Here is a 27,769-nt window from a genome sequence, read left to right on the forward strand (position 1 = left end):
TTCATGTCATTTGTCATCAGGCAATTGCAAATCAAAACCACAACCAGATACCACTTCACACGCTCTAGGATGGCTGTGATCAAAACAAGGAATGATGACAGGTGTTGGTGAGTGCGTGAACAAATTGGAACCCTCCTACATTGCTGATGGGAGTGTAACGTGGTGCAGTTGTGTGGAAAACAGGCAGTTTCTCAAAGGTTAAATGTAGAATTACCATATGACCAAGCAACTCTATTTTTAGCTGTCTATCCAGGAGAAATGAAAACATATGTCCACACGAAAACGTGTCCATGAGTATTCATAGCAACATTAATCATACTAACCAAAAGGTGGAAACAATATAAATGTCCATCAACTGACAAAGGAGTAAACAAAATATGAGATAGCCATACAACAGCATTTTATTGGACAATAAAAAGAAAAGTACTGATACATATGACAACATGGATGTACCTTGAAAAAACGCTAAGTAAAGGAAGCCAGTCACAAGAGACCACATGCTATATGATTCCATTTATATGAAATGTCCAGAACAGGCAAATCTAGAGAGGCAGAAAGTAGATTAGAGTTTGCCAGGGGCTGGAGGGTATGGAAAGGGTCTGGAAAGTTTGGTGTAGGAGTGATAGCTAAGGGACTAGCGTTTCTATGGTGATGAGAACATTTTACATTGACTGTGGTGATGGCTGCACTTTTCTGTGAATATACTAAAAGTCATTGAATTGTACACTTTAAATAGGTGAGTTGTAGAGTATGTGAATTGTTTCAATAAAACTGTTGGGATTTCCTGGTTGTCCAGTGGTTAAGACTCCAGGCTCCCAATGCAGGGGCCCTGGGTTCAACCCTGGTCAGGGAATTAGATCCCACATGCAGCAACTAAGATCTGGCACAGCCAAATCAATAAATTTTAAAAATCAAACTGCTGCAAATATAAAAAGCTGTCGGCATAAGAAAGAGCTTTTTTTTTTTTTTTTTTTTTTTAGCTGTGCTGGGTCTTCATTGCTGCTTGTGGGCTTTCTCTAGTTGCAATGTGCAGGCTTCTCATTGTGGTGGGAAAGAGCATTTATTTTTATCATTAAAATAGATATGGCCTAAAGTTCATAAATCAAGAAATACAGGATGTTGTCTACATAATGGCAATGAATATCATTTGAAAATGTGTAAGACTAAGAGAGAGATATACATACAGAGAGAAGTGTAAAGCAAATGTAATACAAATTTAACATTTGGAAAATCTGGATGAAGGGCATCTGGAAATTCTTTGTACTATTTTGCCACTTTTCTAGAGTCTAAAATTATGTTGAGGACTTCCCTGATGGTCCAGTTGTTCGGACTCGGCACTTACCCTATTGAGGGCTCAGGTTCAATCTCTGGGTTGGGAACTAAGATCCTACAAGCTGTGCAGTGTCACCAAATAAAATAAAATGATATCCAAAAATTTTTTTTAATTTTAACGCTTGCATTTTAAAACAACACAGACTTACTGCCTCTCACAATCCTGGAGGACTCACTCCCTCTGAGGGCTCTGGCAGAAAGAGACAGGGGTCTCTTTCAGCTCCTGCCAGTTGCCCATGTTCTTGTCTTGTGCCCAGATGACTCCAGCCTGTGCCTCTGTCTTCACGTGGCTGTCTCCCCTCGGTGAGTCTGTGGCCACATTTCCCTCTTTTTTTTTTTTTTTTTTTCACATTTCCCTCTTATGAGGATATCAGTCATAGTGGATTTAGAACTCCCTTCTTTGTCCAGTATGACCTCATCTTGAGTTGATCACATCCTCAAAGACCCCATTTCCAGATACCTCACACTCTCTTAGTAAAAGTTTAACATCTGGGAATCTGTGAAAATCTGGGAATTCTCACACTATTCTTGCCACTTTTGTGGCGATCTGAAATTATGCCCAGAGAAAATAATTTGAGCATAATCAAAAACTCCCCACTGGAAACCCTCTCAAGTGCCCCAGGTCATCGAGGCTGAAGTCAGAACCCAGGTCTGGACCCAGCCACCCCTCTCACTCTCTGGGTGCTCCTGTTCCTTCTCTGGTGGCACTGGCCTTCTCTGGATCCCCTGCTTCCGGCCTTTGCCCTGACCGACTTGAGCCAGGGACATCCTTCCCCGGAACAAGGTGTGGTTCTTAAGCTCCCTGCTCAAGGGTCACCTGTCCAGAGAGCCTGCTGACCACCTGATCTGGGACTCCCATTCCTGTCTCTCTCCATTTCTCTCTCTCACTTTGTATGTCTCATTAGTGGACGTTTCTTACAAAATGATGTCTGTGGAGCCTGCTCCCCTAGAACAGCAACCGCGCAGGCGCAGAGGCCCCGTCTGCACTCCCTCTGTTTCCCGGCGCAGGCCCGGGTGCAGTGCGGGCACGTGGCCGGACAGTAAACAGTCGGGTACTGAGCGCAGTAACTCCGTCCTCTGCCCAAGCCTGGCGGCTCCGCCCCTGACTTAGTCACTACCGTGCAGGAGAAATTCAAGGGTCAGTGTTTCTCCGTTCAGCTCAGGAACCTTAAGAGAAAGGCAGGCTCTTTAAAAATCGAGAGCAACCAGTTTGGAACACTATTGTTAGCGGCGGCCTTCCCAACGGCCAGGGCCATCCTGGCGGTCAGCCACTGGCTCCCGGGGCTGGGCACAGCCTGCCAGCAGCCCGGTTCACAACGCTTTGTGGCTTATGCCATGTCCACGAGCGCTCAGGTTCCTCCCTGATGGGAGCGGTCACCGGGCTCGGCACACAGCGGGGCTCGGCCGGCGAAGCGCTGTATGTGCCGGACCCTTGGACCATGAGGGGCAGGACAAACCCGCGGTGATGGATCCGAAGCCCGGGTGCAGAGCGCCTACTGTCCGCCCGCTGGGCCCCCGGCTTTCGGCCCTTTGGGGTCCCGGGACCAGAAAGAACCTTGGGTGGTCGCGGACTGGGGCCCGCGTGATACGTGCTGAGGCTCATCCTCAGGTCCTTCCTCTCTCCAGACCGCAGGCCTGTAACTCAACAAAAAATATTAAATTCCCGCAGAGCAAGGAGTTACCCAAGTAAAACAGAATCGGGACACTGGGTACAGAGCCTTCGCTCAGGTTGGGGTCTCGGGGTAGAGAAGCGCGGGAAGGGAAGGGGTGGCGGGGCGGGCGGGGGTCCCGGGAGCGAGGGGAGAGGAGAAGACACGGGCCACCGGTCCCTCGTGGCGTCTAACCAGAGTTCGGGGTGGGGCAGTGGGGGTGAGGCCGTGGGGGAGGGAGGGGGGCGGTGCGCCGGGGGCGCGGCGACGGGGCGGGTACGAAGGAGGTGGGGGAGGGGCCTCGATCTGCAACTCGGGATTGGCCGGGTGCCGTCCCCCGCCCCCCTTCTCTCGGCCAATCGCCTTCCTCTCACTCTGGCCGCCTGGGGCCGGGTAGCCAGCCTGCGGTAGGGTCGCGTCTCTGAGTCGCAGCTTTCCCGGCCGCCGCTCGCCGCTCCCGGACGCGCCCAGCCCTCCTTTCTCTCCGGGTCTCGGTCCAGGTGAGCACCTGTAGGACCGAGACTCGCCTCACGCATAGGCGGAGGGATCTGGCTGGGTTCTCGGAAGAGGGTCCCCGCCGCCCAACCCCGGGCCAGTGTTGCATCATCTTCATCTGCTCGCCGCGGAGCCGGGGCTGCGCCTGGGGCGTCCCAGACCCACTCCTAGCGCGAGTCCAGACGCTCCTGAAGCAGGGGTTTCCGCGCCCACGTGGCGTAGGGCCTCCGCTCTAGCTCCCGAGGCTGAGCAGGGGACGGCGGGGGGCGCGAGCCGGGGAGCGTGGGGCCGAGACCTGGGGAGGGGACTTTCGGAAGGTGCCCTCTAATGGTGCGTGCCATCATTGATTTTTTGCTGCTTTTTGGATGAAAAATGGTCGTTTCGTAAATTGCTCTTTTCCATCTATTCTATGAACTGGGGGTGTGTGTGTGTAAAATATTGATGTGGTTGCGCGCGCCTCTAGAGCGCTGGCTGCCCGCGGGCGGGGGTAGGGTGGCGAGGGAGTGCAGGGCACGCAGGGCCCCGCCCCCGGCACAAACCAAGGGAATGGGGGAGGGTGCCATTCGACCCCATACTTTGAGCCCTAGGCGGGGTGGGTGGCTGAGTGACAGTAGGGAGGGGAAGTGAAGGAGGAGGAGGGGCGGGGGCGCAAAACGTAGCCTCCCAAGGGTTACTTGGGGGTGTTTATCCCACACGGTGTCCCCAAATGCCCCTCCGATAGGCCGGGTGACCCGCTGTCTCCAGGTCCACGGAGAGGCTCGATTTCCCGCCTGGAAAGTCTCACTAGGAAACAGGAGTTTACTACTTCCCGCGCCCTTGGTCCTGACTGGACCCCTGGACCGACTGGGGCGCGTGTGCACGGTGCGGGGGGGCGGGGTGCGGGTGCTGTCGGGGGTCGTGACCCCAGGAGGGTCTTGCGGTTTGAGGTGCCGCAGGAGCTCGCAGGGCGGCGCTAAGTGAGCCCGCCTGCCCCGGACGCACGTGCGTCGGCGCGCTGGGCGCTGTGCCTACGTGGAACTGGGCCCACCTGGAGCCAAGCCAGGCTGGGCGGGACCGAGTTCGCGGGTTCGGGACCGAGTCGCCCAGCGAGCGTCGCGCCGAGTGCCTGTGGGTTCTGTAGAGACTGTCGGCTCCGGTCTGAGTTCCCAGTAGCTCCTTACCTTTCCGGAGGTTGCTCGAGGCGAGGTAGGTCGCCACCTAGGAGGCGCGGGGCTGCCTGCGTCTGCGGGGGACTGGCCACAGCCTGGGGCTGCCGGCCTGTGGGCCTCTGACGGGGAGAGAGGTCTACGAGAGGGGCGCTTCTGCGTGATGGAAGAACCACCTCCCCCTGCCTGGCGGGCGCCCCGTGGAGCCAAGGCAGTGTCCCGCTCACCGCAGGGGTTTTTTGATAAGGAGCAAGAATGACGTAGGATATACTTGCAGGGTTTCATGAGGGGACCTAAACCCCTGAAAAAATACTTGCTGATCCCAGGGTTTGAAGGAACCACTGCTTCAGGCACGTTTCGCGCAGACGAGCTGGAAGACTGATTTCTGCCCCGGAAAGCCGGGGGAAATTTTGAAAGGGCCTCGGGTATTTGAAATGGATGTGATTGCAAAGGGTGGGGGTCTCCGCCTCCCTAGGCTTCGGCCTGGGCATCTGGGGCGACCTGTTTGCTGGGCGCTGGTCTGCACCTGACCCTGCCCTGGGAGACAGGGAACCAGCTGGGGCTGCCTCTACCCTTGCTGATGGCAGCGGCACCCACAGGTCCTGCTCCGGAGGAGAGAGCCAGCCGGTCTGTTACCCTCCTTGTATACTTCCAAGCATGGGGCCCAGTTCTGCCTGGACTACCCGACCTCTTCACAGCATAACTGCCTTCCTAAGCCTCCTGGGGAGCAGAGGCACAGGGCTGGGGGCTGGGGTCCCTCTAGCTTCTAGGAGGAGGGCGGGTGTGGGGCTTCACTCAGAAATCACCTGGAGCCACATCCCTATCTTGAGCTCCTCTCAGGGGCCTTCCAAACCCCCAAGGGCTCCAGGTACATTGGGGAAGGGGAACTTTAGATTTATAAAAAAGTTGGGAATGGAACAGAGTTCTCACAACCCAACACCCCCCTCCCCGCCGCCCTCACCACCTCACACACATAGGCACAGTTCCTTCTCTTATTATCATCTTAGGGGTTTTTTTGCAGTCAATGAACATTACTGTTAATTAAAGTCCATACTTACTCAGAGTTTCCCCTAGTACCCTTTTCTGTTCTGGGATTCCCTTCTGGAGATCTCATTCCATTTAGTCTTCACTGCTCCTTAACAGAGTTGGAGCCGTGATAAGTTTTCAGTCGTCAGCCTGAAGAGTGATGGCTGTCCATTCCCCTTTCTTTCCTTCCTTTTTTTTTTTTTTTTTTTTTTGGTCATCTGTTTTAAGGTTCCATGAGATTATAAAAATTTGATAAAATACATGTAATATGTTGTTTATTTTAACCGTTCACAACTGTACAATTTGGTAACAATACCTACATTCTCAGTATTGTGCAGCCATCACTATTATCTGTACCCCAAAGTTTTTCATGGTAACTCTGCCCATTAAACAGTGACTCCTTTCCCCAGCTCCTGGAAAGCTCTGTTCTCACTGTCTCTGATTCTGCCTGTTCTGAGCACCTCATACAGGTGGAGTCATGCAGTGTTTCTTCTTTATCTGATTTACTGGACTCAGCAGAATGTTTCCTTTTTTTAGGGTAAAAATATATTTACTATTATCTTCATCTTCCTCTAACTATTTCCGTCATTAAATGTAGTCTTTTTAACACAACATTGTTGAGATATCTTTGATGTATAAGAGTTGTGTGTATATTTAAGGTATACAACTTGATGTTTTGATTTACATATACATTGTAAAAAGACACCACAATCAACCTATAAGATAAATAACATTCGTTACCTCTACATAGCTGCTGTGTGTGTGTGTTCATATGTTGAGAGTTAAACCTTCATTCCATTCTTGTGACCAAATACAATTCCACTCTGTGGATAAGCCATCTTTTGTTTATCCGTTCATCCACTGAGGGACATTTGGTTTGTTTGCATGTTTTTGCTATTGGGAATAGTGCTGTTATGAATGTGGTGGACAAATATCTGTTTCCACGTTTTTGGGTAGGTGTGTAGGAATGGAATAGCTGGGGCACACAGTAGCTGTATGTTTAACCTTTTGGGAAAGTGCCTAGTTGTTTTCCACTGCAGCTGCTGCCTGCATAGCTAAGCCTCTTCTTGTCCAGCTTCTTGAGTGAGAGGAGCCCCACACCCAGAGGAGGCCGGGTGAGCAGGAGTCCCCAGATGAGAGCTGTAAAGCAACCTCTTCTGCAGGACTCTGGGAACAGGCTGAACTGACAGCTTCTCCTCCCCTTCCCTTTGGCAGGTCCCACCATGCCTTCTGAGACACCCCCCGCAGACACCCTCCGCAGGTCTACAGGGTGCCCCCACCTCTCAGGGGCACACTTGGGGAGAGGAAGCCTGGAGAAGGAGCCTCTGGAGGACAAGGAAGCCAAGGAGCTGCTGTGGATCCGTCCTGATGCCCCAAGCAGGTGTTCCTGGCAACTGGGCAGGCCAGTCACCGATTCCCCACATTGCCACGCTGCCTTGTGAGTCCTGCTAGTGATCATAAGATGGTCCATCTGTTACCCTGGGGGGGAGGGTCTGTTTCCTGGAAGCCAGATGGTCATGTGGACCTGGGGTATGACCCCCCGCCCCCACCCCGCTCCATCCTTTGCTGTCACTCTAGCTGGATGGTGAGTTGAGGTGGGAGGTATTTCATAGCTGAGTCCCCCAAGGCTCAGAGAGGCCAAGGCTTGTTTGCGCTGTAGCCCAGCACCTAGGTGGGGCTTGTAGGGTGATAAAGAATCCACTTGCAGTGCTAAGGATGTCTGTGGGCTTCCCTGATGGTTCAGTGGTTAAAAAAAAAAAAAAAAAAAACTGCCTGCCAATGCAGGAGACTTGAGTTCAACCCCTGGGTCAGGAAGATCCCTTGGAGGAGGAAATGGCAACCCACTCCAGTATTCTTGCCTGGGAAATTCCATGAGCAGAGGAGCCTGGCAGGCTGCAGTCCATGGGGTTGTAAAGAGACGGACACGGCTGAGTGGCTGAGTATGCCCACATGCTAGCACCTAGGTGGGTGCCCTGCCGCCCCCCCCCCACCCCCCGCCCCAGAGCAGATCCTCAATAAATTAAGGGATGAGCCCAAGTCACACACCCTGAGTGACAGGAGGGAGTGAGGTTTCTAATCCAGATCCATCTGACTGCACATTCCTATAATTAGGACCATGTCTGCCTTCTCTACTTAACTCCAGGTCATGAAATATTTTTCTATAGTGGGGTTTTTGTGGTTGGACTGAGACTGTTGGATGAATAAACCATGATTTTAAGTGCTCTCAGGCATTCACTGTCTGCAGTGATCTCTGTTTGAAGAACTGCAGTGGAAAATAAGAGTTCATTTAGTGCATGCGTCTTAATTAGGCACCTCCTATATCTGTGCCCTGTTCTAGGTGCAGGAGATCAATCAGTGGGAAAGACAAAAAGGCAAAAATCCCTGACCTATTGTGAAACTCAAATCAAGTCCACTACATCTTAGGATTATCTTTATTTCCCTGGTGTAACCTCCCAACAGTACAAGTGTCATAAGAAAGTACCTTTTAGGTGCTTGGTTCCTACTCCTTATACACTGCTATGCCAACGCCAATGATTATTGATTTTAGATTCAGAACTGGGGATGTGCAGGGGGTGTGCTCTGAAGTGGGATCAATGGACAGAAATGACATGTACAAACCCAGAAACTCCCAACATTAAACATGTCTCGATGCTGGGAGCTCAGGAGGCCAAGATGGCTACTGGCCATACATCACGAGCCCTCGCTGCCAAAGCAAACCAGGGCAGGAGGTGAGGGGCCCATGTGAGGCTGGGGTTGGGGAGGCCCGGATTCCCGATGGCTCCGTGAGCGTCTCTCCTGGGCCTGGACACCGTTGTAAACAGGCTGTAACCTGGCACCACACCTGTGCTCCACGCGGTGGCCTGGCCCTCCTCCAGCACCCTGGCAGGGTTGCTGTTCCCCCCAAACCGCTTGACACAGCTCAGGTTCACTGTTATGAGGAGCTAGGCTCGGGCCCGAGGCACTAGGGCTTACCTGCTGTGGGACTCTAGACCTGGGTCCCTGGAGGAGACAGCCTGGGGGTCCTGGTGGGGAGAGCACAAGGGTGATGTGACGGTGATGTGGCCACTGGGTGGCGTGGCTGGGTGACTCGGGGAGACTTCGGAGCTGGTACCTGGATGGGCAGGAGATGCTAGCCATGTGGGTATCTTGGGGAGGGGATTCCAGATGGTTCCCAGGTCGGGTGGACTTAGAAAGAGGAGCAGAGTGGGAGCACTGGGCCAGGGGAAAAGCTGCAGAGGGGAAGGGGAAAGCAGGCCCCTCCTTGGTGAGGGGTGTCAGGTTTGTTCCAGGTGCTGTGGGCTCTCCTCCAGGAAGAAGGGAAAGCAACTGAGATGAGGTGTTAAAAGCCTCCCCCCAGGCTCCTGCCCTGGTCACCTCAGGCCAACTTCTCCTGTGACTTTCTGGCCCCCAGGGCCTGGTGCTGAGTCGGGAACCCTGAGTTCTCCACTTGCCCATCAGCCCCTACTGGGGGCAGGGGTAGGGTTGTGGGGGGGTTACAGACAGGCCAGGCCTCCCGCTCCTTCTAGTCCATCAGCCTCTGCTGGGGGTGGATGACTCAGCCACCCCTCCTTCCCTCCCCAGGTGTTTACTTCTCCTGCCTTGGCTTTAACTAGCTAATTAGTCAACCCCAGGGTTGCACCTAGGACTTGGTCTCCCTCCAAGGCTGGGGTCAGGAGCCCTTTGTCCTGCCAAGGCTCTCTCCCCTCACCCGGATGCCCTCACCTCTGTTGGCTGAGCCTGCCTCCCGGGCAGCCCAGGGTGTCTGTTTTAGCTCCTTGCCACCTTGGAAGATGCAAGGGTTCCAGCCGGGCCATGTTGCCGCCTGTCTGGGCTGGGGGCGGGCGGCAGCATTCCTGGGGAGCTGGCTCACCACCTTGGGGGCGGGAGAGGAATCCACACGGATAACGGGTTCCCGCCGTGGGGGCCGGGGCACCTTCAGTTGTGGGAGCCATGGGGATGGTGCAGGAGAGATCCAGGGCGCAGGAAGCCTTTGTGTTTCTTGGAACTCGGCTCAGTTTTGCATATTCCGGGAAGAATATTTGATGGCACAAATATCCTTGGCACAGACGGGGCAAGAGTGTGGGACCTGAATCTCTCCTCCAGGGTGAAGATGGAGGGTGCATCACGGGGGCCACTTGGGAGATGCAGGTTCAAGGTGTGTACACAGCTGAGCAGCTGCTGGGCTGTTCCACACTCCCTGTCACCTGTCACCAGCTTCTCAGCTGGAAGAACTGCTGCGGGGGGTGGTTACTCAAATTGAAGGGGGACCATTGACCAATGAGAAGCGAATCCCACTCTGAGCCTGGAGGCCCACCCAGGAGTCATCTGACCCTGGCCCCAAGCACAGGGGTCACCGACCTTTGTTCTTTGGCCTGCGAAGTCGGGCTTCCCACCACCTGTGCCAGACGCCCGAGTGATGCCAGGGTGGGCTCTGCAGTCACTGATCCTGTCTGGTGGCCAGGCCCTCCGAGGGGTCCCTGCCCTCAGGTCCCCACCAGTTTTTCCATCAAAGAGAAGGAAAGGAGGTATTCCAGGAGGCAGGAGCTGTGAGAGGAGACGAATATCAAAAACCCTAAAAAGCCTGGGGCTTCCCTGGTGGTCCAGTGTCTGAGACCCCACACTCCCAGTACAGGCGCTCAGGTTCCATCCCTGGTTGGGGCACTAAGATCCCACATTCCATGTGGTGCAGCCAGAAATGAACAAACAGAACCCCGAAAAAGATAGACGAGGACATGCTGTTGTTTTGAAAAGTGAAAGTGTTGGTCGCTCGGTCATGTCTGACTCTCTGCGACCCCATGGACTGGAGCCTGCCAGGCTTCTCTGTCCAGAGAATTCTCCAGGCAAGGATACTGGAGTGGGTTGCCATTCCCTTCTCCAGGGGGTCTTCCTGACCCAGAGATTGAACCCAGGTCTCCGGCATGACAGGCAATTTCTTTACAATCTGAGCCGCTGTTGTTTTGAAGCCAGTGTTTATTAACTGTTTTATTTGGAAATAATTTAACACTCAAAAGAAGTTGCAGAAATAGCACAGAGAGATCGGGGGGACATTCACCCAGCTGCCCACTGATACTCTCTGTTACCACAGAGCGTTTTCAAACCCTGGAGACACCGGTGCAGCTGTTACTAAGTCACATTCACTTTCATGGGTTTTGAGGTGCACTTGCCCGTGTGTGTGTGTGTGTGTGTGTGTGTGTGTGTGTACACACCTTTTACCAAGCATGGATTTGTGTGATCGCCATCCTGATGCTTGTGAAAGCCAATTCGTTGATTTATTTAAAAGAATGTGCTGGGCTGCCAAAGCCGGTTTTGTTTTTTTCTGAGTAATCATGGACTCCTCCTCTGTTTAAGGGCAAAATCTCCAAATATCTTGCCGGATATCCTGAAGAAAATTGGGGATACCCCGATGGTGAGGATCAACAAGATCGGGAGGAACTTCGGCCTCAAGTGTGAGCTCTGTGAGTGCCGGCTTCCTCACCCTGTGCGAGGCTTGTGGGCCTGGGCCTGGGGGTGGGTGGGCCCCTCGGACCCTGGGCGGGTGTCCCTCCACATCAGGTAAGGTCAGAAGCACACATGACAGGGAGGGGTGCTGGGGGGTGACCGAGGCCGCTCCGGAGCCATCAGTGTCAGAGAGCCAAGACCTGAGTGTGGAGAGCAGCGTGTCCAGGCAGACGTCGGGGTGGTACCCGAGCGGGAAATGCGGGTGATGTAACCCGGCAGCTGCAGGAGGAGGAGGCCCGACCCCAGGAGCAGAGCGGGACCCTTCTGTCCTGGACCGTCCCAGGAAGGAGCAGACATGCCGTGGCTTGGACGGGCTGACGTGACAGTGAGGAGGGTCTCAGCCGTCAGCCCAGCAGGAAGTGGCTCTCTTGGAGCTTAGACAGACACTTGTCACTCATGAGACGCAGTGGGAATTTGGGGGCTGTGTTTGCCTGGGCCCTGTACACAAGGGGATCACCCTTGAGTCTCCTCAAAGTCCTGTGGGAAGGGGGCGTCTTTGCAGGAGGCTATCTCCAGGACCACGGGAGGGTGCCCAGAGCCCAGGTAGACGTCAGCCTTGACCCAGAGGAAGTGGCAGGTGCAGAGGTCCTGGTTCGGGAAAAGGGGACCAGGTCCAGTGCTGGAGCAGAGAGCTGGGGAGGGGAGAGTGTAGGGGTCTAGGGGCTTGGTGCTCCCTAGAGGGACCGAGGCCCTGTGGTCGATTCACCCCAGAGGCATCATCATTAGAGATGCCCCCACCCACCCCTGTACCCCCTCCCTGGCAGTGAAGAGTTTCCTCCAGAGCAGTGAACAGAACACACCACCAGGTTCGGGGGGGTCGCTGCTGGGGCTGTGCCACAGTGGAATCTGTGCTCTCACGTCAGATAATAGAAGCCATCACCTAGTACCCTGGAGGCATGGGCCTGCTGCCCCTCAGCTCGGCAGGAGCCCTTGAAACAGACTTTAGTGAGTCTATTTTACAGGTGGAAAAACTGAGGCTCAGCTTGGTTACATGGCTTGCCCATGGCCGATCAGCTGGAATCCCTGCCTTCCTGCCAGCCTTTCCATGGGCTTGTTAGAATTTTCTAACTAATTCAAGTGTGTGGCCACAAAGAGTCCAGGGTACAGGCCTCCTCAGCGGTCAGACACTTGAGAGCCCCCGATTCACTGTCCCAGCAGGGCCTCTCTGAGTCCCCGGGGAGAAAACCTGTCTCTGGTTGTGGGATTTCAGAAGCCAGCGCAGACCAGGGCGGAGCACGATCTATGGGCCTTCCAGGCCGGCCTAGGCCCTGCCAGTCACATTTGGAGCCACATTGCCCCTTTTACTGACACGGTGTAGTTTTCAGAGGTGGGAGGGAGTACCCCTTTGGAAAGACAAGCAGAGGCCTGGGCACAGCAAGGGTGGTCCTGTCTGCAGGATGCTGAGGATGGCGGAGAGCCCCGCTGGGCCAGGAGGCCCAGGGGACTCGGGTGCGGAAGGTCTGCCAGTTGTGGTCTGGGCGTGTGATGGGGGGCTGTTACTTCAGGATATGAGGTCATTTGGCAGGGCCACTGGGCCCGATTTAAGCCTGGGGCTCCAGTCACCACCCCCAGCATTCCTGAGCTCCAGTCACCCGCCCCTGCGCATGCCCAGCATGTCTCTTTGGGACGCTCTGCTGCGTCCATCCAGTGGGGCGCCCCCTTGGCGCCTCTGTCTCATTCACCTGGAGTCGCCACATCGTCCATGGTGGGTGGAATGGACAGCTAAGAGAAGCCACAGCGGGTGAGCACCTTCGTCCAGGTCAGGTGTGGGAGGCGCAGTGGAAGGTGACGATTTTCAGAACCCCTGAAGCCTGCTGCTTCATCCCGGGCGTATCGGGTGATTGGGAAGGGGATGGCAAGCATCAGTTAGGGCTCAGGGCCTCTTCCTCTCATGATGTGTCTCTGGCTCCCAGTGGCCAAGTGCGAGTTCTTCAACGCGGGTGGGAGCGTGAAGGACCGTATCAGCCTGCGGATGATTGAGGACGCCGAGCGTGAGGGGACCCTAAAGCCTGGGGACACGATCATTGAGCCAACGTCGGGGAACACAGGTGGGGTGCTGCCTCCTCCTGGCCCACGGTGGGGGTGGGAGTGGCAGTGCCCCCCTCTGGCTGCATTCAGGGTCACTCTCCCGGCGCAGCAGCCCCTGGGTCCTCAGTGAGCCCTACAATGTCTGCTGCCGTTGCTTTTTGAAATATTTACTTACTCATTTGGCTGTGCCGGGCCTTAATTGTGGCATGTGGATCTTACTTGCGGCATGTGGGATCTAGTTTCCTGACCAGGAATCAAACCCAGGCGCCCTTCATTGGGAGCTTGGAGTCTTAGCCACTGTTATTATCACCTCCCCGGCTCCCAGTAAGAGCTGGAGGAATTGGGGTTCATGACGTGCACCCCATCATTCGAGGGCAGAAGTGGGTGATGGAGGGCCTTTTTCCAGCGCCCTCTCCCCTGGGCCTTTGGGGCTGGCCCAGGGGAGAGGGTGCCTGGAGGGTGCCTGGAGGGTGCCTGGAGTGGGGCCTGGAGGGTGCCATGGCCCCTCTCACCCCATGTCCTGTCCCCAGGGATCGGGCTGGCCCTGGCCGCCGCCGTGAAGGGCTATCGCTGCATCATCGTGATGCCGGAGAAGATGAGCACAGAGAAGGTAGGGAGGTGGGCGGGGGTTGGGGCGGCTCCCGGGCCTCTGTCCCCGCGCTGCAGGCCTGGCGGGGAAGTGAAGGCTGCCACGTGCCTCTGCAGGTGGATGTCCTGCGGGCCCTGGGGGCTGAGATCGTGAGGACGCCCACCAATGCCAGATTCGACTCCCCCGAGTCGCATGTAGGGGTGGCCTGGAGGCTAAGGAATGAGATCCCCAATTCTCACATCCTGGACCAGGTGAGGTCGGGCCCGGGGGGTGAGCATGCTCCCAGAGGTATGGACCGAGTGGGGCCTTCCCTGGGGAATCTCTGGGGCTTGCGGGTGGTGTCACCTCTGCAGGAGGAGGGGCGGGGTGCAGAGTGACCGATGTGCTGGCATGCAGTGCCTGCCCTCTCCCGGCCCAGTGTGTGGCCGATGGGGTCGGCGAGCCTTTGACTCTGCTGCCCATGTGCCGGCTTCAAGGGCTCAGCTCAGCGTGCTGGGTTGGAATACCCCTTGCAAAGGACCCTGGGAGCTCTCTAAGACATGAAATGCATGCAGAGCTTTTAACTGGACACTCTTCTTTGTCATTCTTCCACTTTTGGGTTAGTTCAGAAATCTCATCTCCCGGAGAGCTGGTTTTGATGCTTGGTGTCTGTTGAGCCACAGGATCCTCTCTGGCTGGCACTGAGTCGTTTGCCTCGTACCCTGTGGCTGCTGCCAGTTCTGTGCATTGACCTCATCATGGCTCCTTTGCTCTTTCCTGGCAGTACCGCAACGCCAGCAACCCCCTCGCTCACTATGACATCACGGCCGAGGAGATCCTGCAGCAGTGTGACGGTGGGTACCTCTAACTCTGCTGTCCATCTTGAGTGGGAGTGTACACTTACCTGCTCCTTGGTAAACTCCTATTCATCCTTCAAAACCCAGTTCAAATATCCCTTCTCTGTGAAATGCCATCCGGAATATTTCCCAGGAGCAGTTTCCACCCTCCATTCTGCCCTCTTGGACTCTGCCCGTGCCTCGCCTACAACACCCAACTTATCATGCAGTCATATCTGTTTACCTAGTAGTCTTTCCTCCAGACCTGTAGGAGCTCCTGAGTGCAGGGAACAAGTGCTGGGCTCACAGTGGGGGCTTCACATTGCTGAACAGCACTGACCTCAAACACCAGTATGGGCACTGAATTCAGCATTTGGGTTTTCTCGTGTGCAGACCTGGGGTGGCGCCTTGTGGCTTAGCTTCTTGAAAGCTCTCTGCACACTTGGTGCCAAGCCCCATGGGGGCTGCAATGTTCTCTAAGGGCTGTTTCCTGAGAGTCCTGGGAGCGGCTGCCAGGGGCTTGGCACCTTTGGCTTCCTGTTTGGAGCCTGGTGTTGGCTTAAGGGCCCTCATGCTGTGCCCAGGAGCCAGGCAGCATGGTCCAGGCATTTGCTCACCCAGGTTTTACATGTGAGAATCCTCTCATTTGGCAAAAACAGTGAGTCTGCTTCAGCATGGATTCCCGTGCTGACTTGCCTGCTGGGTGCCTGAGCTGGCCACCAGGTGCCGAGAGAGCCCAGACAATGTCAGAGCTGAGCTGAGCGGTTAATTCTAGTTCCGTTGATAATTCAGTTCACTTACCCACGTCATCTGAGACCAGACAGCCCCCTGTGCCCCAGCTCCTGCAGGAAGGTCCCCTGCTCACAGATTCACAACTCCTGGGGGTTTTAGCGACTGGCTGCTGTTTAGATTAAATGGGACTTCCTAAGACTATACTTTCAGGGATCATTTCTATAGTTTGTTACTAGAGAAGTTTCTCTGATTGTGTAGAGCACCCAAAACCATGAGGAGGAGGTGCAGTGTTCTCTCCTGAGCGTGAAGCCAGTCTTTGGTGTTGCTTCTGCAGCTGCCATTGGCCATTGATGATCATTCTTCTCTTCCTTTGGGAGAGTAAGAGGTTGAGGACACCATCTGAGTGGTTTCGCAAAAAAAATAAATAAATAAATGGGACTTCCTGGGTCCCCGTTATGGTGAGTGCTTACAAGGTGGAGGATGTGATGAGCGGTTTCAACGTGAGAACAGGTCTGCCTTTGCCCTTTGGATGACCTGCCTTTGTCATGTTCGAGAGCGTTCTTGATTCCTATGAAGAGTTGGGGGGGCACGCCACTCCCTCCCGGGGATGTCCTCCCTGACACACTTCTCCACCCACAGGGAGGCTGGACATGCTGGTGGCGTCGGCGGGCACAGGTGGGACCATCACAGGCGTGGCCAGGAAGCTGAAGGAGAAGTGCCCTGGGTGTAAGGTGAGGGACTGCCAGGGGCATGGGCAACACCCCGCCCTGCCCTGCATGGAGATGGGGACCTGGACGTGGGCGTGTTTCCCACCTGTGGCCTGAACTGCAGCCAGAGGCTTAGCCATCAGTCTGCTTGGCCTTGAGCACCCAGAGCGGCCTTCTGCTTTTGAGCTGAAAGTTCTGGTTCCCGTCACTTCTGCCTAGATAGCCTTGACTTGTAGAGTGTGTGTATCTGTCCCTGCCAGCTGATAAACGACAGCAGTGCGTGACCCAGGTGCCCAGATGGACTGGGGTGGGAGAGTCCTGTTGGGGGGCCTCCCAGGATCGTCTCAGAGCCATAAGCACTCAGGCTCAGGTCCTGGGCTCTGAGATCAGGGAGGGGCACTTGGGCCTGGAGAGGGGCTCAGAAAGACCCCACTGGCGGTGCCCACGCATCCTCTCTTGCTGCCCGTTTCTGATGTCCAGGAGAGGTCATCCCAGCACTGCCCCTCACCCCAGGCTCCCACTGTCCATTGGCGTCTCTCCGGGGCTGTCCCAGGTGCCCTGCATGGGAGGAGTTTCCCGGAAATCCACTTCCCCCAGCATCCCACTGCCCCCACCCCGAGTGCCCCGAGCTGGACATTCAACGTGTGATCTCCCAGTGCCTGGGCCTGGGCTTCTGGGTTTTGAGTCTTGAGGCCTGGGAGCGGGGCTGCACCCCGATGCCAGCCGGGCGCATGAGACTGGAGCCCTAAGGACGCCCACTCCGCAGATCATTGGCGTGGATCCCGAGGGCTCCATCCTCGCAGAGCCCGAGGAGCTGAACCAGACGGAGCAGACAGCCTACGAGGTGGAAGGGATCGGCTACGACTTCATCCCCACGGTGCTGGACCGCACGGTAGGCAGGGCAGCAGTGACGGGGCCAGCCTCAGCCTTGGCCAGCTGGGCACAGGTGGCCGGCCCAGCGGGAGCAGAGAAGTGAGTTCCGAGCTGTGTAGAGGCGGTAGACGAGGTGCCATCCCAGGGGTCCTCGCGTGGTGACTCACGGTACTGTGATCAGTGAGCTCCTGCCGTGGACACAGAGGCCGTGGGTGGGGGTACGGCACATCCTGTCTATGCACAGACCTCCGTGCAGAGCGGCTGGGGCAGGTGAGCAGCCAAGGAGGGAGATGTGAGGAGCACAGAGAAGGCTCCTTTTAAGGACCCTCAAGGAAGCTTCAGGCAGAGAGACCTAGACTAGAGTGAGGCCATGGTGTAGGGCTGGCAGGCGGCTTAGACGCCGTGGGCACACTGTGCCAGACCCTTGGGCAGGGGCAGGGGGAACCATCTAGGTCTGCAGAGTGAGTGTTGGATCCCAGACAGATGCTGGGCTGCCTCCCTGAAGGTCACGGCCACCTGGACCACCGTCGTCTGCGAGACTGCAAACTGGGCCGTGGGCCCCATGCCCACCCCCACCCCCCACCCGACTGCCGAGTGCTGACCGCTGCCCTCGGCTTCCCGCAGGTGGTGGACAAGTGGTTCAAGAGCAACGACGAGGAGGCCTTCGCCTTCGCCCGCATGCTGATCGCTCAGGAGGGGCTTCTGTGTGGTGAGTGGACACCGCGCTCCGCCCTGCTGGCTTCCATCCAGCGTGTGAGAGATGCCCTTGCTCTGGCCGCCCGGCCACCTGCCCCCCAGGGCTCTGAGTTCTGTGGAAGGCTCTGGTGGTGCAGTGGGAGCAGATGGGAGACGGAGCAAGGTGTGGACGGACAGTGAAAAGTGGGGTTCCCCAGCACCCCACGCCCAGCTCCTCCACCAATGATCTCTCCAGAGCAAGTGTGGGCGTGCCCATGCTTGGGTGCACACGCAGCTCCCCGCAGCAGGTCTGACCCCTCCCGCCCTCTCGGCAGGTGGCAGCTCCGGCAGCGCCATGTCCGTGGCCGTGAAGGCCGCCCGGGAGCTGCAGGAAGGCCAGCGCTGTGTGGTGATCCTGCCGGACTCAGTGCGGAACTACATGTGAGGCGTCCGTTCCCCACCCCCCCCGGCCTCCAGTGCCTGAGCTGTCTCTGCTCCTGGCCGTTCCCCCCAGATCTGACAGCGGGGGCCAGGGAACCTGGGGTCTGCAGCCCCTCTCCGCGTCCCTGGAATTCACGCGTTCTCGGCTGGCTTGTCCCCAGCTTGGGTCTCCTAGATGCCTTTGGAAGTCTGTGCGCATTCATCGTGGCAGCACCGGGGGGCCTGGAGGGACTCCCCAGGGAAGGGACCCTGTGTGCCCCCTCACTCCTTCGAGCTCTCGAGGCCTCCCTTCAACCAAGGAGGATGAGGATGTGGCCGCCCTGAGAGCAGCTCCCCACCCCCACCCACCAGATCCATTGCTCACTCACCGTCTGGCCCTGAACTGGGGGAACCCAGGCTGGGGTCAGTGCCCCCAGAGGCCCCTTCCAGTGCGGTGGTTCTGAGTGTCTGCACCTGCCGTGTGTGCACCTGGAGCTCGCCGGCTCCTCTGGGCTCATGGCCCTACCTCGGGTCACTGGTCGAAAGCGCCAAGGTTGGAGTGTGGGCGGGAGGTCACAGGGGGCTAATGCCCTCCCCCATGGATGCATGTACCCTCTGGTGTCCTCCCTGACCCAAGAGTGATGGGTTACACACCTCGAGTGAGCTCAGCTTCCCCCAGGGGGCATCCGTAATTAGGACTCCAGCTGGGGGTGAGTCACCTCTGGGTGTCCACTGCCGAGTTGCCCTGAGCCTGGCTACCCACCCACACTACACAGTGCATGAGAATGGCCATCTCCCCATGTGCTTGGCTGGCCTGCTGTGTGGGCACACGTGTGCCTGTGTGTGTGAGAGAGAGATGGCTGGAGTGAGTGAGAGATCGTGTCCTTGGGCACAGACGTCTGGGCTGGGCCTGGGGGGCCATTCTGCACCCTACTTTTTTGGCCCTCATCTGCCTTTTGGGGCAGGTCCCTGACAGCCCCTGAAGCCTGGCCTGGTGTCCTCTGACCCCTGGTGGGACAGGCTCCCCCTGCCAGAAGCCCTGAGGGGCTGTGATGACACGAGATTTGGGACAGAACTGTTACTGACCGGGGTCTTAGACCCTTTGATCAGTAGAAATGGATCTGAGGCCAGACAGGAAGTTCAGGCAGGGCTTTACCGGGACTTGTGCTGCAGCAGCGGGAGCAAAAGCAAATATTAATAATGGGTCCCCTGACTTGCTCCCTGAGTGTGGGGGGTGGTGAGCTGGGTCCTTACATGGGGTGGGTCCAAGGGTCGGGCCAGAGGGTGGCCTGGGTGGTCTGTCCACCGCTGGGTGGTGGTGTGTGCAGGGGCATGAGCAAGGCCCTGCCTTTGCTCCTGACACCTCGGAAGTGGCAGTCGGGTTTGGGATCTTTTAATATCTTGTCCACAATTTGTCCCATCCGCACATGCACATGGTTACTTCTAGTCCCTTCTTGTTTCCTTGTATCTGTTGTTGGAAGATGTTTGTCCAGGTGCAGGCATTGCAGCGGACGGTCCCAGGTCCCAGGTCCCAGCCCATCACAGAACCTTTTGCTGTGCTCTGGGCTTATTCAGGTCTGGTTGGCCAGATACTCACACTGACCACTATTCCCTAGGAAGTCTTTCTGGCATCCAGCCCTCAGATCTCTTCATGGAGCCTCCAGCCAGCCCCTTGGGGTCTGTGCTGGACTGTGGGTTCTGGGGAGGATGGGGTCTGGGCTTTCTCTGAGCCCCTCTGCCCTCTTTGGGGATGGGGTGGTGTTGAGACCTCCGCCCAGCCCTGTGGCTTCTGATGCTATAGGTCCAAGTTCCTGAGCGACAAGTGGATGCTGCAGAAGGGCTTCGTGAAGGAGGAGGAGATCTCGGTGAAGAAACCATGGTGAGGACAGCTCTGGGCAGAGACCCCCCGGGTGGGGCTCAGGACTCGAGTGCCTGGTCCCCAGCGGCACATGTGTGGCCCCCTACCTGGCTGGACGCCCCCCGCGGGCTCCCTGTCCTCACCCGCCCCTCAGTTCATGGACTCCCTGGCCCGCCCTCTTCCCTCAGGTGGTGGCATCTCCAGGTTCAGGAGCTGAGCCTCTCAGCCCCGCTGACCGTGCTGCCCACTGTCACCTGTGAGCACACCATCGAGATCCTCCGGGAGAAGGGCTTCGACCAGGCGCCCGTGGTGGACGAGTCGGGGTCAGTCTCAGCCTCCGTCCAGCGCTCTGCCCTACCGGCCCTGTCTGTGTGCCGCTCTGCTCTGCGCCCTTCCTGCTGGGCAGGGCGGCCCAGCAGGCCCCACAGCTGGCCGACTGACCTTGGTCACTTTTCATACAGATGCTCCGAGCGTTGGACAGCTGGTCCCTGAGCCCTGGCCAGGGTGGGGGCCGCTCGTATTAACCCTTCCCACCTGCCTGTGCCCAGTGTGTGCACGGGAGCATGTCCCTGCCTGGAAGATAGTGGCAGACGTGCAGTGGTGACGGTCCTCCGTCTGACTCTCCCAGGACTGTCCCAATTCTAGCACCAAAAGGCCCACATCTCAGGACGCTGGCCAGTTGGTGACCCTTGACACTCGTCAGAATGGCGATGCCCAAAGGATTCACCCACTGGTTTGCTGTCTGCCCGCAGCAGACAGTATGCTCCAAGGGCAGGGCGTCGGGTCACCACTGTACCACACGGAGACCCTGGGAAGATAATGTTAGTGTGTGAGTCGCTCAGTTGTGGCCAGCTCTTTGTGACCCCATGGATTGCAGCCTGCCAGGCTTCTCTGTCCATGGGATTCTCCAGGCAAGAATCCTGGAGTGAGTTGTCATTTCCTTCTCCAGGGGATGTTCCCAACCCAAGGATCAAACCTGGGTCTCCCACATGGCAGGGCGGATTCTTTAGCATCCGAGCCACCAGGGCAGATAGTGGTTGATTCCAAGAGGAGTCTGGGTTTGGCCATGAGGGCGGCTGTGCTGAATTCTGCCATATTGTAGGGGAGGCGCCAGCGCTTACTGCTGCCCTGTGTCCACTTCCCCAGGGTGATCCTAGGAATGGTGACCCTGGGGAACATGCTGTCATCCCTGCTCGCAGGGAAGGTTCAGCCGTCGGACCAGGTCTGCAAAGTCATCTACAAGCAGTTCAAACAGGTACGCGCCCCGCGTGACCCAAGCAAGCAGTGCGGAGACCAGCTCTGTCCTGGAAGGTGGGGCGGGGAGTCCCTCTCTAGGGTGCCGGGTCCCTGACGCTCACCTCATCAGATCCATAAATCTGAGGATTTGCCCTGGCTTCACAAAGTGAGAAGCCCAGGTGGGGAGAGGCCAGCATCGGCGAGGTCTCACCCACGTCCACACCCAAAGGCTTCCTCGCCCCTCCCCTCCCGGCCCGCTGGTGTGCACCCTGTCCCACAGATGGTGCACGCTCCCCAGGTTCATGTGTGCACACAGCCCCGTGTGTGCCCTCCCTGGGCTCATGTGTGCCATCCCCGGGCTCGTGTGCACACAGCCCCGTGTGTGCCCTCCCCGGGCTCATGTGTGCCATCCCTGGGCTCGTGTGCACACAGCCCCGTGTGTACCATCCCCGGGCTCATGTGCACACAGCCCCGTGTGTGCCCTCCCCGGGCTCATGTGTGCCATCCCCGGGCTCATGTGCACACAGCCCGTGTGTGCCCTCCCCGGGCTCCTGTGTGCCATCCCCGGGCTCATGTGCACACAGCCCATGTGTGCCCTCCCCGGGCTCCTGTGTGCCATCCCCAGGCTCATGTGCACACAGCCCCGTGTGTACCATCCCTGAGTTCGTGTGTGCACACAGCCCTCCCATTTGTGCCCTTTCTGGGCTCATGTGCACACAGCTCCAATGTGTGTGCCCTTGTCTGGCTGCTTTTACGCAGTAGAGTGTTTCAAGGTCCCTCCGATGTGTGACCTGCACACCGTCCACCCTTCCATGCCTGAGTCCAGCTCCGTTGTCTCTGGCCTTTCCTGCTAATTCTTTGCTGTGTGCATGCCCCTCCCCTCCCTCAGGGAAGAGCTGAGCCTCTGAAGTCCCCTTAGTGTCCCCTAGTGTCCCAGGCTGGCCTGCAGCCACACCCTTCCTCCAGGGGGTAGCTGAGTCCCAGTCCCTTGGGCTCCAGGGCCACCCAGATCCTCGGGGGTCTCGGTGCCTTGCCACTGAGGTGCTGGGTGGGTGCAGGCAGACTCAGGAGGTCCTTCAGTGTGGCCCCACGCATCCCCGTCCCTGTCCAGATAGTGTCCCAAGAAGAATGCAGCACTGTGGAAACCCGGGCGGGTCCCGTCTCCTGGGCACACCTTCCCTGCCCAGGGCTGCCCCTTCTCACCGCCGCCACCTCAGGGGGCTGGCTGCCATCACTGAGCAACACAGAGAGGTCCCCGTGGAGCTCTGGCTCCCCTGATGACCTGGTTCTCCCAGAGGGGAGGAGGAATCCTGACCCCCGTGGTCTGACGCCGTCCCGCGTCTGACCTCATGGAGACAAGCATTGGGGAAGTTGCTCCTGCAGCCCAGCATGGCTGTGTTGTGTGCCCCCAGCATGCACGCAAACCCAGCGGGCGGGTGGGCCCGGCCCTCCTCACACAGGTGAAAGCTCTGCTGGCCCATTTCCTCCCACCCTGGAGCTTGCATCTTCTCCCAGGGAACCTGCCTCTGTTACTGGAGTCAAACTAGAAAGCATACCCAGTGGGGCTTCCCGGGGGCTCACTGCTTTGGAGGTCACTTTGGGGGTTGAAAATGGCCCCTGAGTGTGCTTCCTTCTTTCTCTTGGAGGCTCTCAGCATGTGTCTGTCGAGCAGATAGAGCAGAGGACCCCATGCTGCCTTCCCCTCCCTGTGCCCTGCAGCACTACGTCTTGTCCTGAGATGGGATTCGTGCCAATGGACGGTGGATGCTGCGTTGTTCATAACTGAAGCCCCTAGTTCACTGAGGGTCCAGTCGTTGGGTTCTGCAGTTCTGTTGTTCAGTTGCCCAGTCATGTCCGACTCTTTGCGACCCCATGGACTGCAGCACACCAGGCTTCCCTGTCCATCACCAACTCCCGAAGCTTGCTCAAACTCATGTCCATTGATGCCATCCAGCCATCTCATCCTCTGTCATCCCCTTCTCCTCCTGCCTTCAATCTTTCCCGGGAGTCTTTTCCAATGAGTCAGTTCTTCACATCATGTGGCCAAAGTATTAGAGCTTCAGTTTCAGCATCAGTCCTTCCAATGAATATTCAGGCTTGATTTTCTCTAGGATTGACTGGTTTGATCTGGATTGACGGGTTTGATCTCCTTGTTGTCCAAGGGACTCTCAACAGTATCCTCCAGCACTACAGTTCAAAAGCATCAATTCTTCCAGTTCATCCAAGTGTCTTTTTACAAGTGTCGAGTCGTGTTCAGTCTCTTGGGTCAGCAGGAGGCTCCAGAAGAAGCCCTGTGGGGACGCCAGCCTCTCTGCTGCTCCTTTCCTTGGGTTCCAGCTGGCGAGTGCTGACCATGGCTTCTCTTCCAGATCCACCTGACAGATCCACTGGGCAAGCTCTCGCACATCCTGGAGATGGACCACTTCGCCCTGGTGGTCCATGAGCAGATCCAGTGTAAGCTGGGTCCCCTGGGGGCTGGGGGAGGGGGGCAGGGGCAGGAGATCTGTGAGATGCTGGCTGCCGAGCCTCCGACACATGAGCTTTCCTGCCTTGGATGCAGATCCCAGAGGGACTCTGCTGTGGGCCAGGTCTGGGTGCTGGCTACCAATGAGCTAGTGGACTTTATAACCCAGGCCTCCTCGCTGCCTCTCCAGAGGCTGGTGCTGTCCTTCAGGTTCTAAGCTACAACAAGGTTGTAGAAATCCCAAGAATTGGGTGGGGGCCTTGGAGCCCACCCACTTTCCCGCTGAGGGTTGGTCCAAGAGCCTGGGCGCCAGCTCTAACCCCTCTCCCGTCCTTGGCTCCACAGCGCAGAACCTGGCCTTGTCGGGAGAGGTGGGGGGGCCGACAGGTATGTACGCCCTGCCTGCCCCTGGAGCTCGGAAGTGGAGCTGTGGCCAGTATTGCAGCCTCCGAGCGCAGGGGGAGGGCGTCCCCCGGACCCTGAGCCTGGCTGCGAGGGTCCTCCTCTGTGTTGACCGTATCCTCGTGTTTGAACACCCGCGCACCCTGACCGGGGATCCAGTGTCAGGGTCTGTGAGTAGTTTCCGTGGATGCAGCCCTTCCTGGAATCACGGCCATAGACGCGTTTGTGCTGTGTCAGCAGAGCTGAGTGGTCACAACAGACACCCAACAGCCCTTTGCAGAAAGTTTAAAGACCTGGTGTTGGACGGTGTCCCCAGGGGGCCTGGAGGCCACTCCGACTGCCCTCCACTGAGGGCTCAGTGCTCCTCCAAAGCTGCCCCTTTGCCTAAAGCCCCTGGTCTCTTCTGGGCCGCTGTGCTTTTTTCTGAGGTGCTCCAAGCTGGCACCTCCGTGCCTCCCCACCCCCATCCTGTCGACCTCTGCCCTCAAGGTTGTCAGGAACAGACCGAGGAGGGAGCTGGTGGAATGGGATGCACCCTGGTCATTTCCCACCCACTGCTCAGCTCTGCCCCACCCTCTGTGGGCTTCTCCACTGCTGTTGGTCAGCATTCTCCTGAGAAAGAGAGCCAGCAGGACATGTGCATATAGAGATTCCCTGTAAGGAATCGGCTTACAGGCTGGCATGCCCCAAGAAGACCTTCAGGGCGAGTGGGTAGGCCTGGGACCCCAAGATCCAATGTTCCCAAGCCCAAAGGCAGGACTCTTTCCTCCTACTCATGGAGGGTCAGCTCTTCTGTTCTATTTGGGCCTTCAACTGATTGGACGAGGCCCACCCACACTGGGCAGGGCAATCTGCTTTACTGGGTCCATCCAGTCAAGAGTTGTTCACATCCAAAGATACCCAGAATGACGTTCGACCCAATACAGGGGGGCACTCTGTTGCCCAGTTGGGTTGAAATGTTGAATTAACCATCTCAGCCACCCTTTCTACCCTTGGGCTGCAGGGCAGGGAGCCCGAGTTCATTCTAAGCCTGAGAGAAGGGCGTGGGTTTGAGCACAGAATTGTAAGCCAGAGATGTGAGCTGGTAGTGGTGGTGGGTGTGAGTGGGACTGGGATTTCAGGCCAAGACTCAGACCTTGGGCACCAGCTGCTCCCATTGACTCTGACCCTCAGGCTTGCCCCCATGGTGTGACTCAGAGGGGTCAGGCCCTGCTCTCTACAGCCTCACCTGCATGGATACTCTTGGGAGTAGAGGGCACTTGTGGTCAGACACACAGGTGCCCATGGACATGGGGCAGCCTCAGGGCTGGCCCACCTGCCCATGCCTGGGGATGGCTCAGTGGCCCCAGCTCTGCTCTGGGCAGAGGACCCTCTGAACCTTTGGCCTTGTCCCTCCTCAGACCGCTGCCACAGGGAATCCAGTAAGAGACAGATGGTGTTCGGGGTCGTCACTGCCATCGACTTGCTGAACTTCGTGGCTGCCCACGAGCGGAACCAGAGGACAAAGCCAGAAGGTGCTTTGAAACTCAGAGGCACGGGGGCTGAGGCCCAGCTCTGACTCCTCACTGCAAGCCTGCTTGGTTGTTCTCTTTTGCTTTTGTAAATACCGAACAAATGGGTGATTTTTAGCTGCCTGGTGCTGGGTGTCACTCTGTCCAGACCAGTAGCAAGACTGCTTACAGCTTAGCCTGGGGCCGGCAGAGATCTTGTAGTTTCCCCATCTTTAACACTTGTCCCCCTAAATGAATCTATTTATGGTTTATTCCATTAGATGTGTTTTTCTTTAACTTTCTTTTAAAATTTTTCAGCAAGCAAATCTATCAAAAGAGAACCCAGCCAGGCAGATAGACCCCTGAATGACCAGGGTAGGGAGACTGAAGGCGGAGGTGAGAAGGCCTCGCCAAGGAGTCCAGAGTGGGGTCCTGTTGCCCAGGAAGTGTGGGTCGGGGCAACAGTCCACTCGGAGCTGGGTCAGTTGAAGTGGCTGGAGTGCTTGGGGTTTTTTAATGGAGGTGATATTCCCTTAACCTAAAATGATTGCTTTTTAGATGTGTAATTCAGTAGTGTTAATTAGAGGTTGTCCAGCCACCAACTCTGTCAAATTCCAAAACCTTTCATCCGCCTCTCAAACTGTCACTCCCATCTCCCCACTTCGCCTGGCAGTTACCACTCTGCTTCCTGTCCCCATGGATTTACCTGTTCTGGATATTTCATATAAAGAGAATCGTACAGTCTGTGACCTCTCATGTCTGGCTTATTTTATCTTACATTGTGTTTTGGGGGTTCATTCACACTGTAGCATGAATCAGTACTTCATTTCTTTTTGTGCGTTGGTGGCTCAGTCGTGTCCGACTCTTTGCGACCCCAGGGACTGTAACCCGCCAGCCTCCTCTGTCCATGGGATTCTCCAGGCAAAAATACTGGAGTGGGTTGCCATTTCTTTCTCCAGAGGATCTTCCTGACCTGGGGATTGAACCCGGGTCTCCTGAGTTGCAGGCAGTTGCAGGCAGACTCTTTACCATCTGAGCCACCAGGGAAGATTTCTTTTTTATGGCTGAATGGTATTCCTTATATGGGTAGACCACAGTTGGTAGATATTTGAGTTGTTTCTGATCTCAGGCTATTGTGACTAGTAGAGCAATGAACGTTCATGGATAGGTTATTTGTTTGAACACCTCTTTTCAATTCTTTTGGTTATATGCCCAGGACTGGAATTGCTGGGCCATGTGATCATTCTGTTTCAATTCTTTTTGTGAGGGACCACCAGATTGTGTTCCACAGCCACACCATTTTACATCCCCACCAGCAGCTCAAAAAGGCTCCAGATGCACCATGTCTTTGCCAACACTTTTATTTTCTGACTTTTTATATGTATATTTGGCTGCACCGGGTCTCAGTAGCGGCATGCAGGATCTTTTCATTGTGGCATGCACAATCTCTAGCTTGCAGGCTCCAGTTCCCCAACCAGGGATCAAACCCATGCCCCCTGTATGGGGAGCATGGAATTCCAGCCACAGGACCACCAGGGAAGTCCCTGGCTTTTGGTTTTTACAGCCGTGGTAGTGGGTGTGATGTGTATGTCAGTCACTCAGTCATGTCCGACCCTTTGCAACCCTATGGACTGTAGACATAGTCTACAGAGGACTCTACAGGCTCCTCTGTCCGTGGGATTCTCCAGGCAAGGATACTGGAGTGGGTTGCCATTCCCTGCTTGTGGTAGCTCACCCTGGTTTTGATTTGCGTTTCCTTAATGACTAACAGATGTTGAGCATCTTTTCACGTGCTTTTTTGGTCATTTGTGTATCGTCTTTGGAGGAGTGTCTGTTCAAGTCCCTCGCCCACTTCGAAGTTGGGTTGTCTTCTGTTCGGTTGTAGAAGTTCTTCGCCTGTTCTGCATACCAGGCCCTTATCAGACCTGTGATTTGCAAACATTGTCTCCCATTCTGTGATGTATCTTTTCCCCTTTCTTGATAGGGACCTTTGGAGCACAACAGTATTTTGTTGTTCTGTTTGTTTTTGGTTTATTTGGCCTCCCCCTGCGGCATGAGGGATCTCAGTTCCCTGACCAGGGATTGAACCCATGACCCATGCATTGGAAGCCTGGAGTCTTAACCACTGGACCCCCAGGGAAGTCCCAGCAGTGTTTTGTTTGTGATGAAGTCCAATTTATCTTTTTTGCTTTGGTATTATATCTAAGAACCCGCTGCCAAATCCGAGGTCATATTTTCTTCTAAGAGTTTATCATTGTAGCTTTTACCTTTAGTTCATTGGTCCACCTTGAATTAATTGTTGTACCTCGAGGGAGTCCGGGGTCCAGCTTCCTT

General features: G+C 56.3%; 2 protein-coding genes and 1 non-coding gene across 6 annotated transcripts; 2 read left to right on the forward strand and 1 right to left on the reverse strand.

Annotated features, from left to right (window-relative positions):
• Positions 1-3,056: 3,056 nt before the first annotated feature.
• LOC133074105 (proline-rich protein 2-like) lies at positions 3,057-6,019 on the reverse strand. Its single transcript, XM_061168048.1, has 5 exons — positions 6,005-6,019; positions 4,637-4,743; positions 4,321-4,442; positions 3,690-3,771; positions 3,057-3,489 (listed from the first exon to the last, which is right to left on the reverse strand). Exons 1-5 carry the CDS (start codon positions 6,017-6,019, stop codon positions 3,057-3,059), a joined length of 759 nt encoding a protein of 252 aa, XP_061024031.1.
• On the forward strand, positions 3,362-26,179 carry CBS (cystathionine beta-synthase). 4 transcript variants are annotated; one of them, XM_061167502.1, is made up of 17 exons: positions 4,515-4,661; positions 6,863-7,085; positions 10,997-11,103; positions 13,060-13,194; positions 13,705-13,784; positions 13,880-14,014; positions 14,527-14,596; positions 15,950-16,041; positions 16,784-16,909; positions 17,515-17,599; positions 17,901-18,006; positions 19,787-19,864; positions 20,032-20,166; positions 20,990-21,098; positions 23,449-23,533; positions 23,889-23,930; positions 25,346-26,179. In XM_061167502.1, the coding sequence occupies exons 2-17, from the start codon at positions 6,871-6,873 to the stop codon at positions 25,501-25,503; spliced, it is 1,758 nt and encodes a 585-aa protein (XP_061023485.1). In that variant the 5' UTR covers positions 4,515-4,661; positions 6,863-6,870; the 3' UTR covers positions 25,504-26,179. The 4 variants fall into 4 exon arrangements, with proteins under 4 accessions (XP_061023483.1, XP_061023482.1, XP_061023485.1 ...); XM_061167500.1 differs by lacking the exons at positions 4,515-4,661; positions 25,346-26,179 and adding an exon at positions 3,362-3,481 and having other exon boundaries at positions 23,889-25,286; XM_061167499.1 differs by lacking the exon at positions 25,346-26,179 and having other exon boundaries at positions 4,512-4,661; positions 23,889-25,287.
• Positions 15,505-15,718, forward strand: LOC133074339 (small nucleolar RNA U3). The gene has a single exon (XR_009697174.1). It is a non-coding gene; the product is annotated as a small nucleolar RNA U3 (small nucleolar RNA).
• Positions 26,180-27,769: the final 1,590 nt, after the last annotated feature.

Source organism: Dama dama, chromosome 19, assembly GCF_033118175.1.
Source record: "Dama dama isolate Ldn47 chromosome 19, ASM3311817v1, whole genome shotgun sequence".
NCBI classification, from domain to species: domain Eukaryota; kingdom Metazoa; phylum Chordata; class Mammalia; order Artiodactyla; family Cervidae; genus Dama; species Dama dama.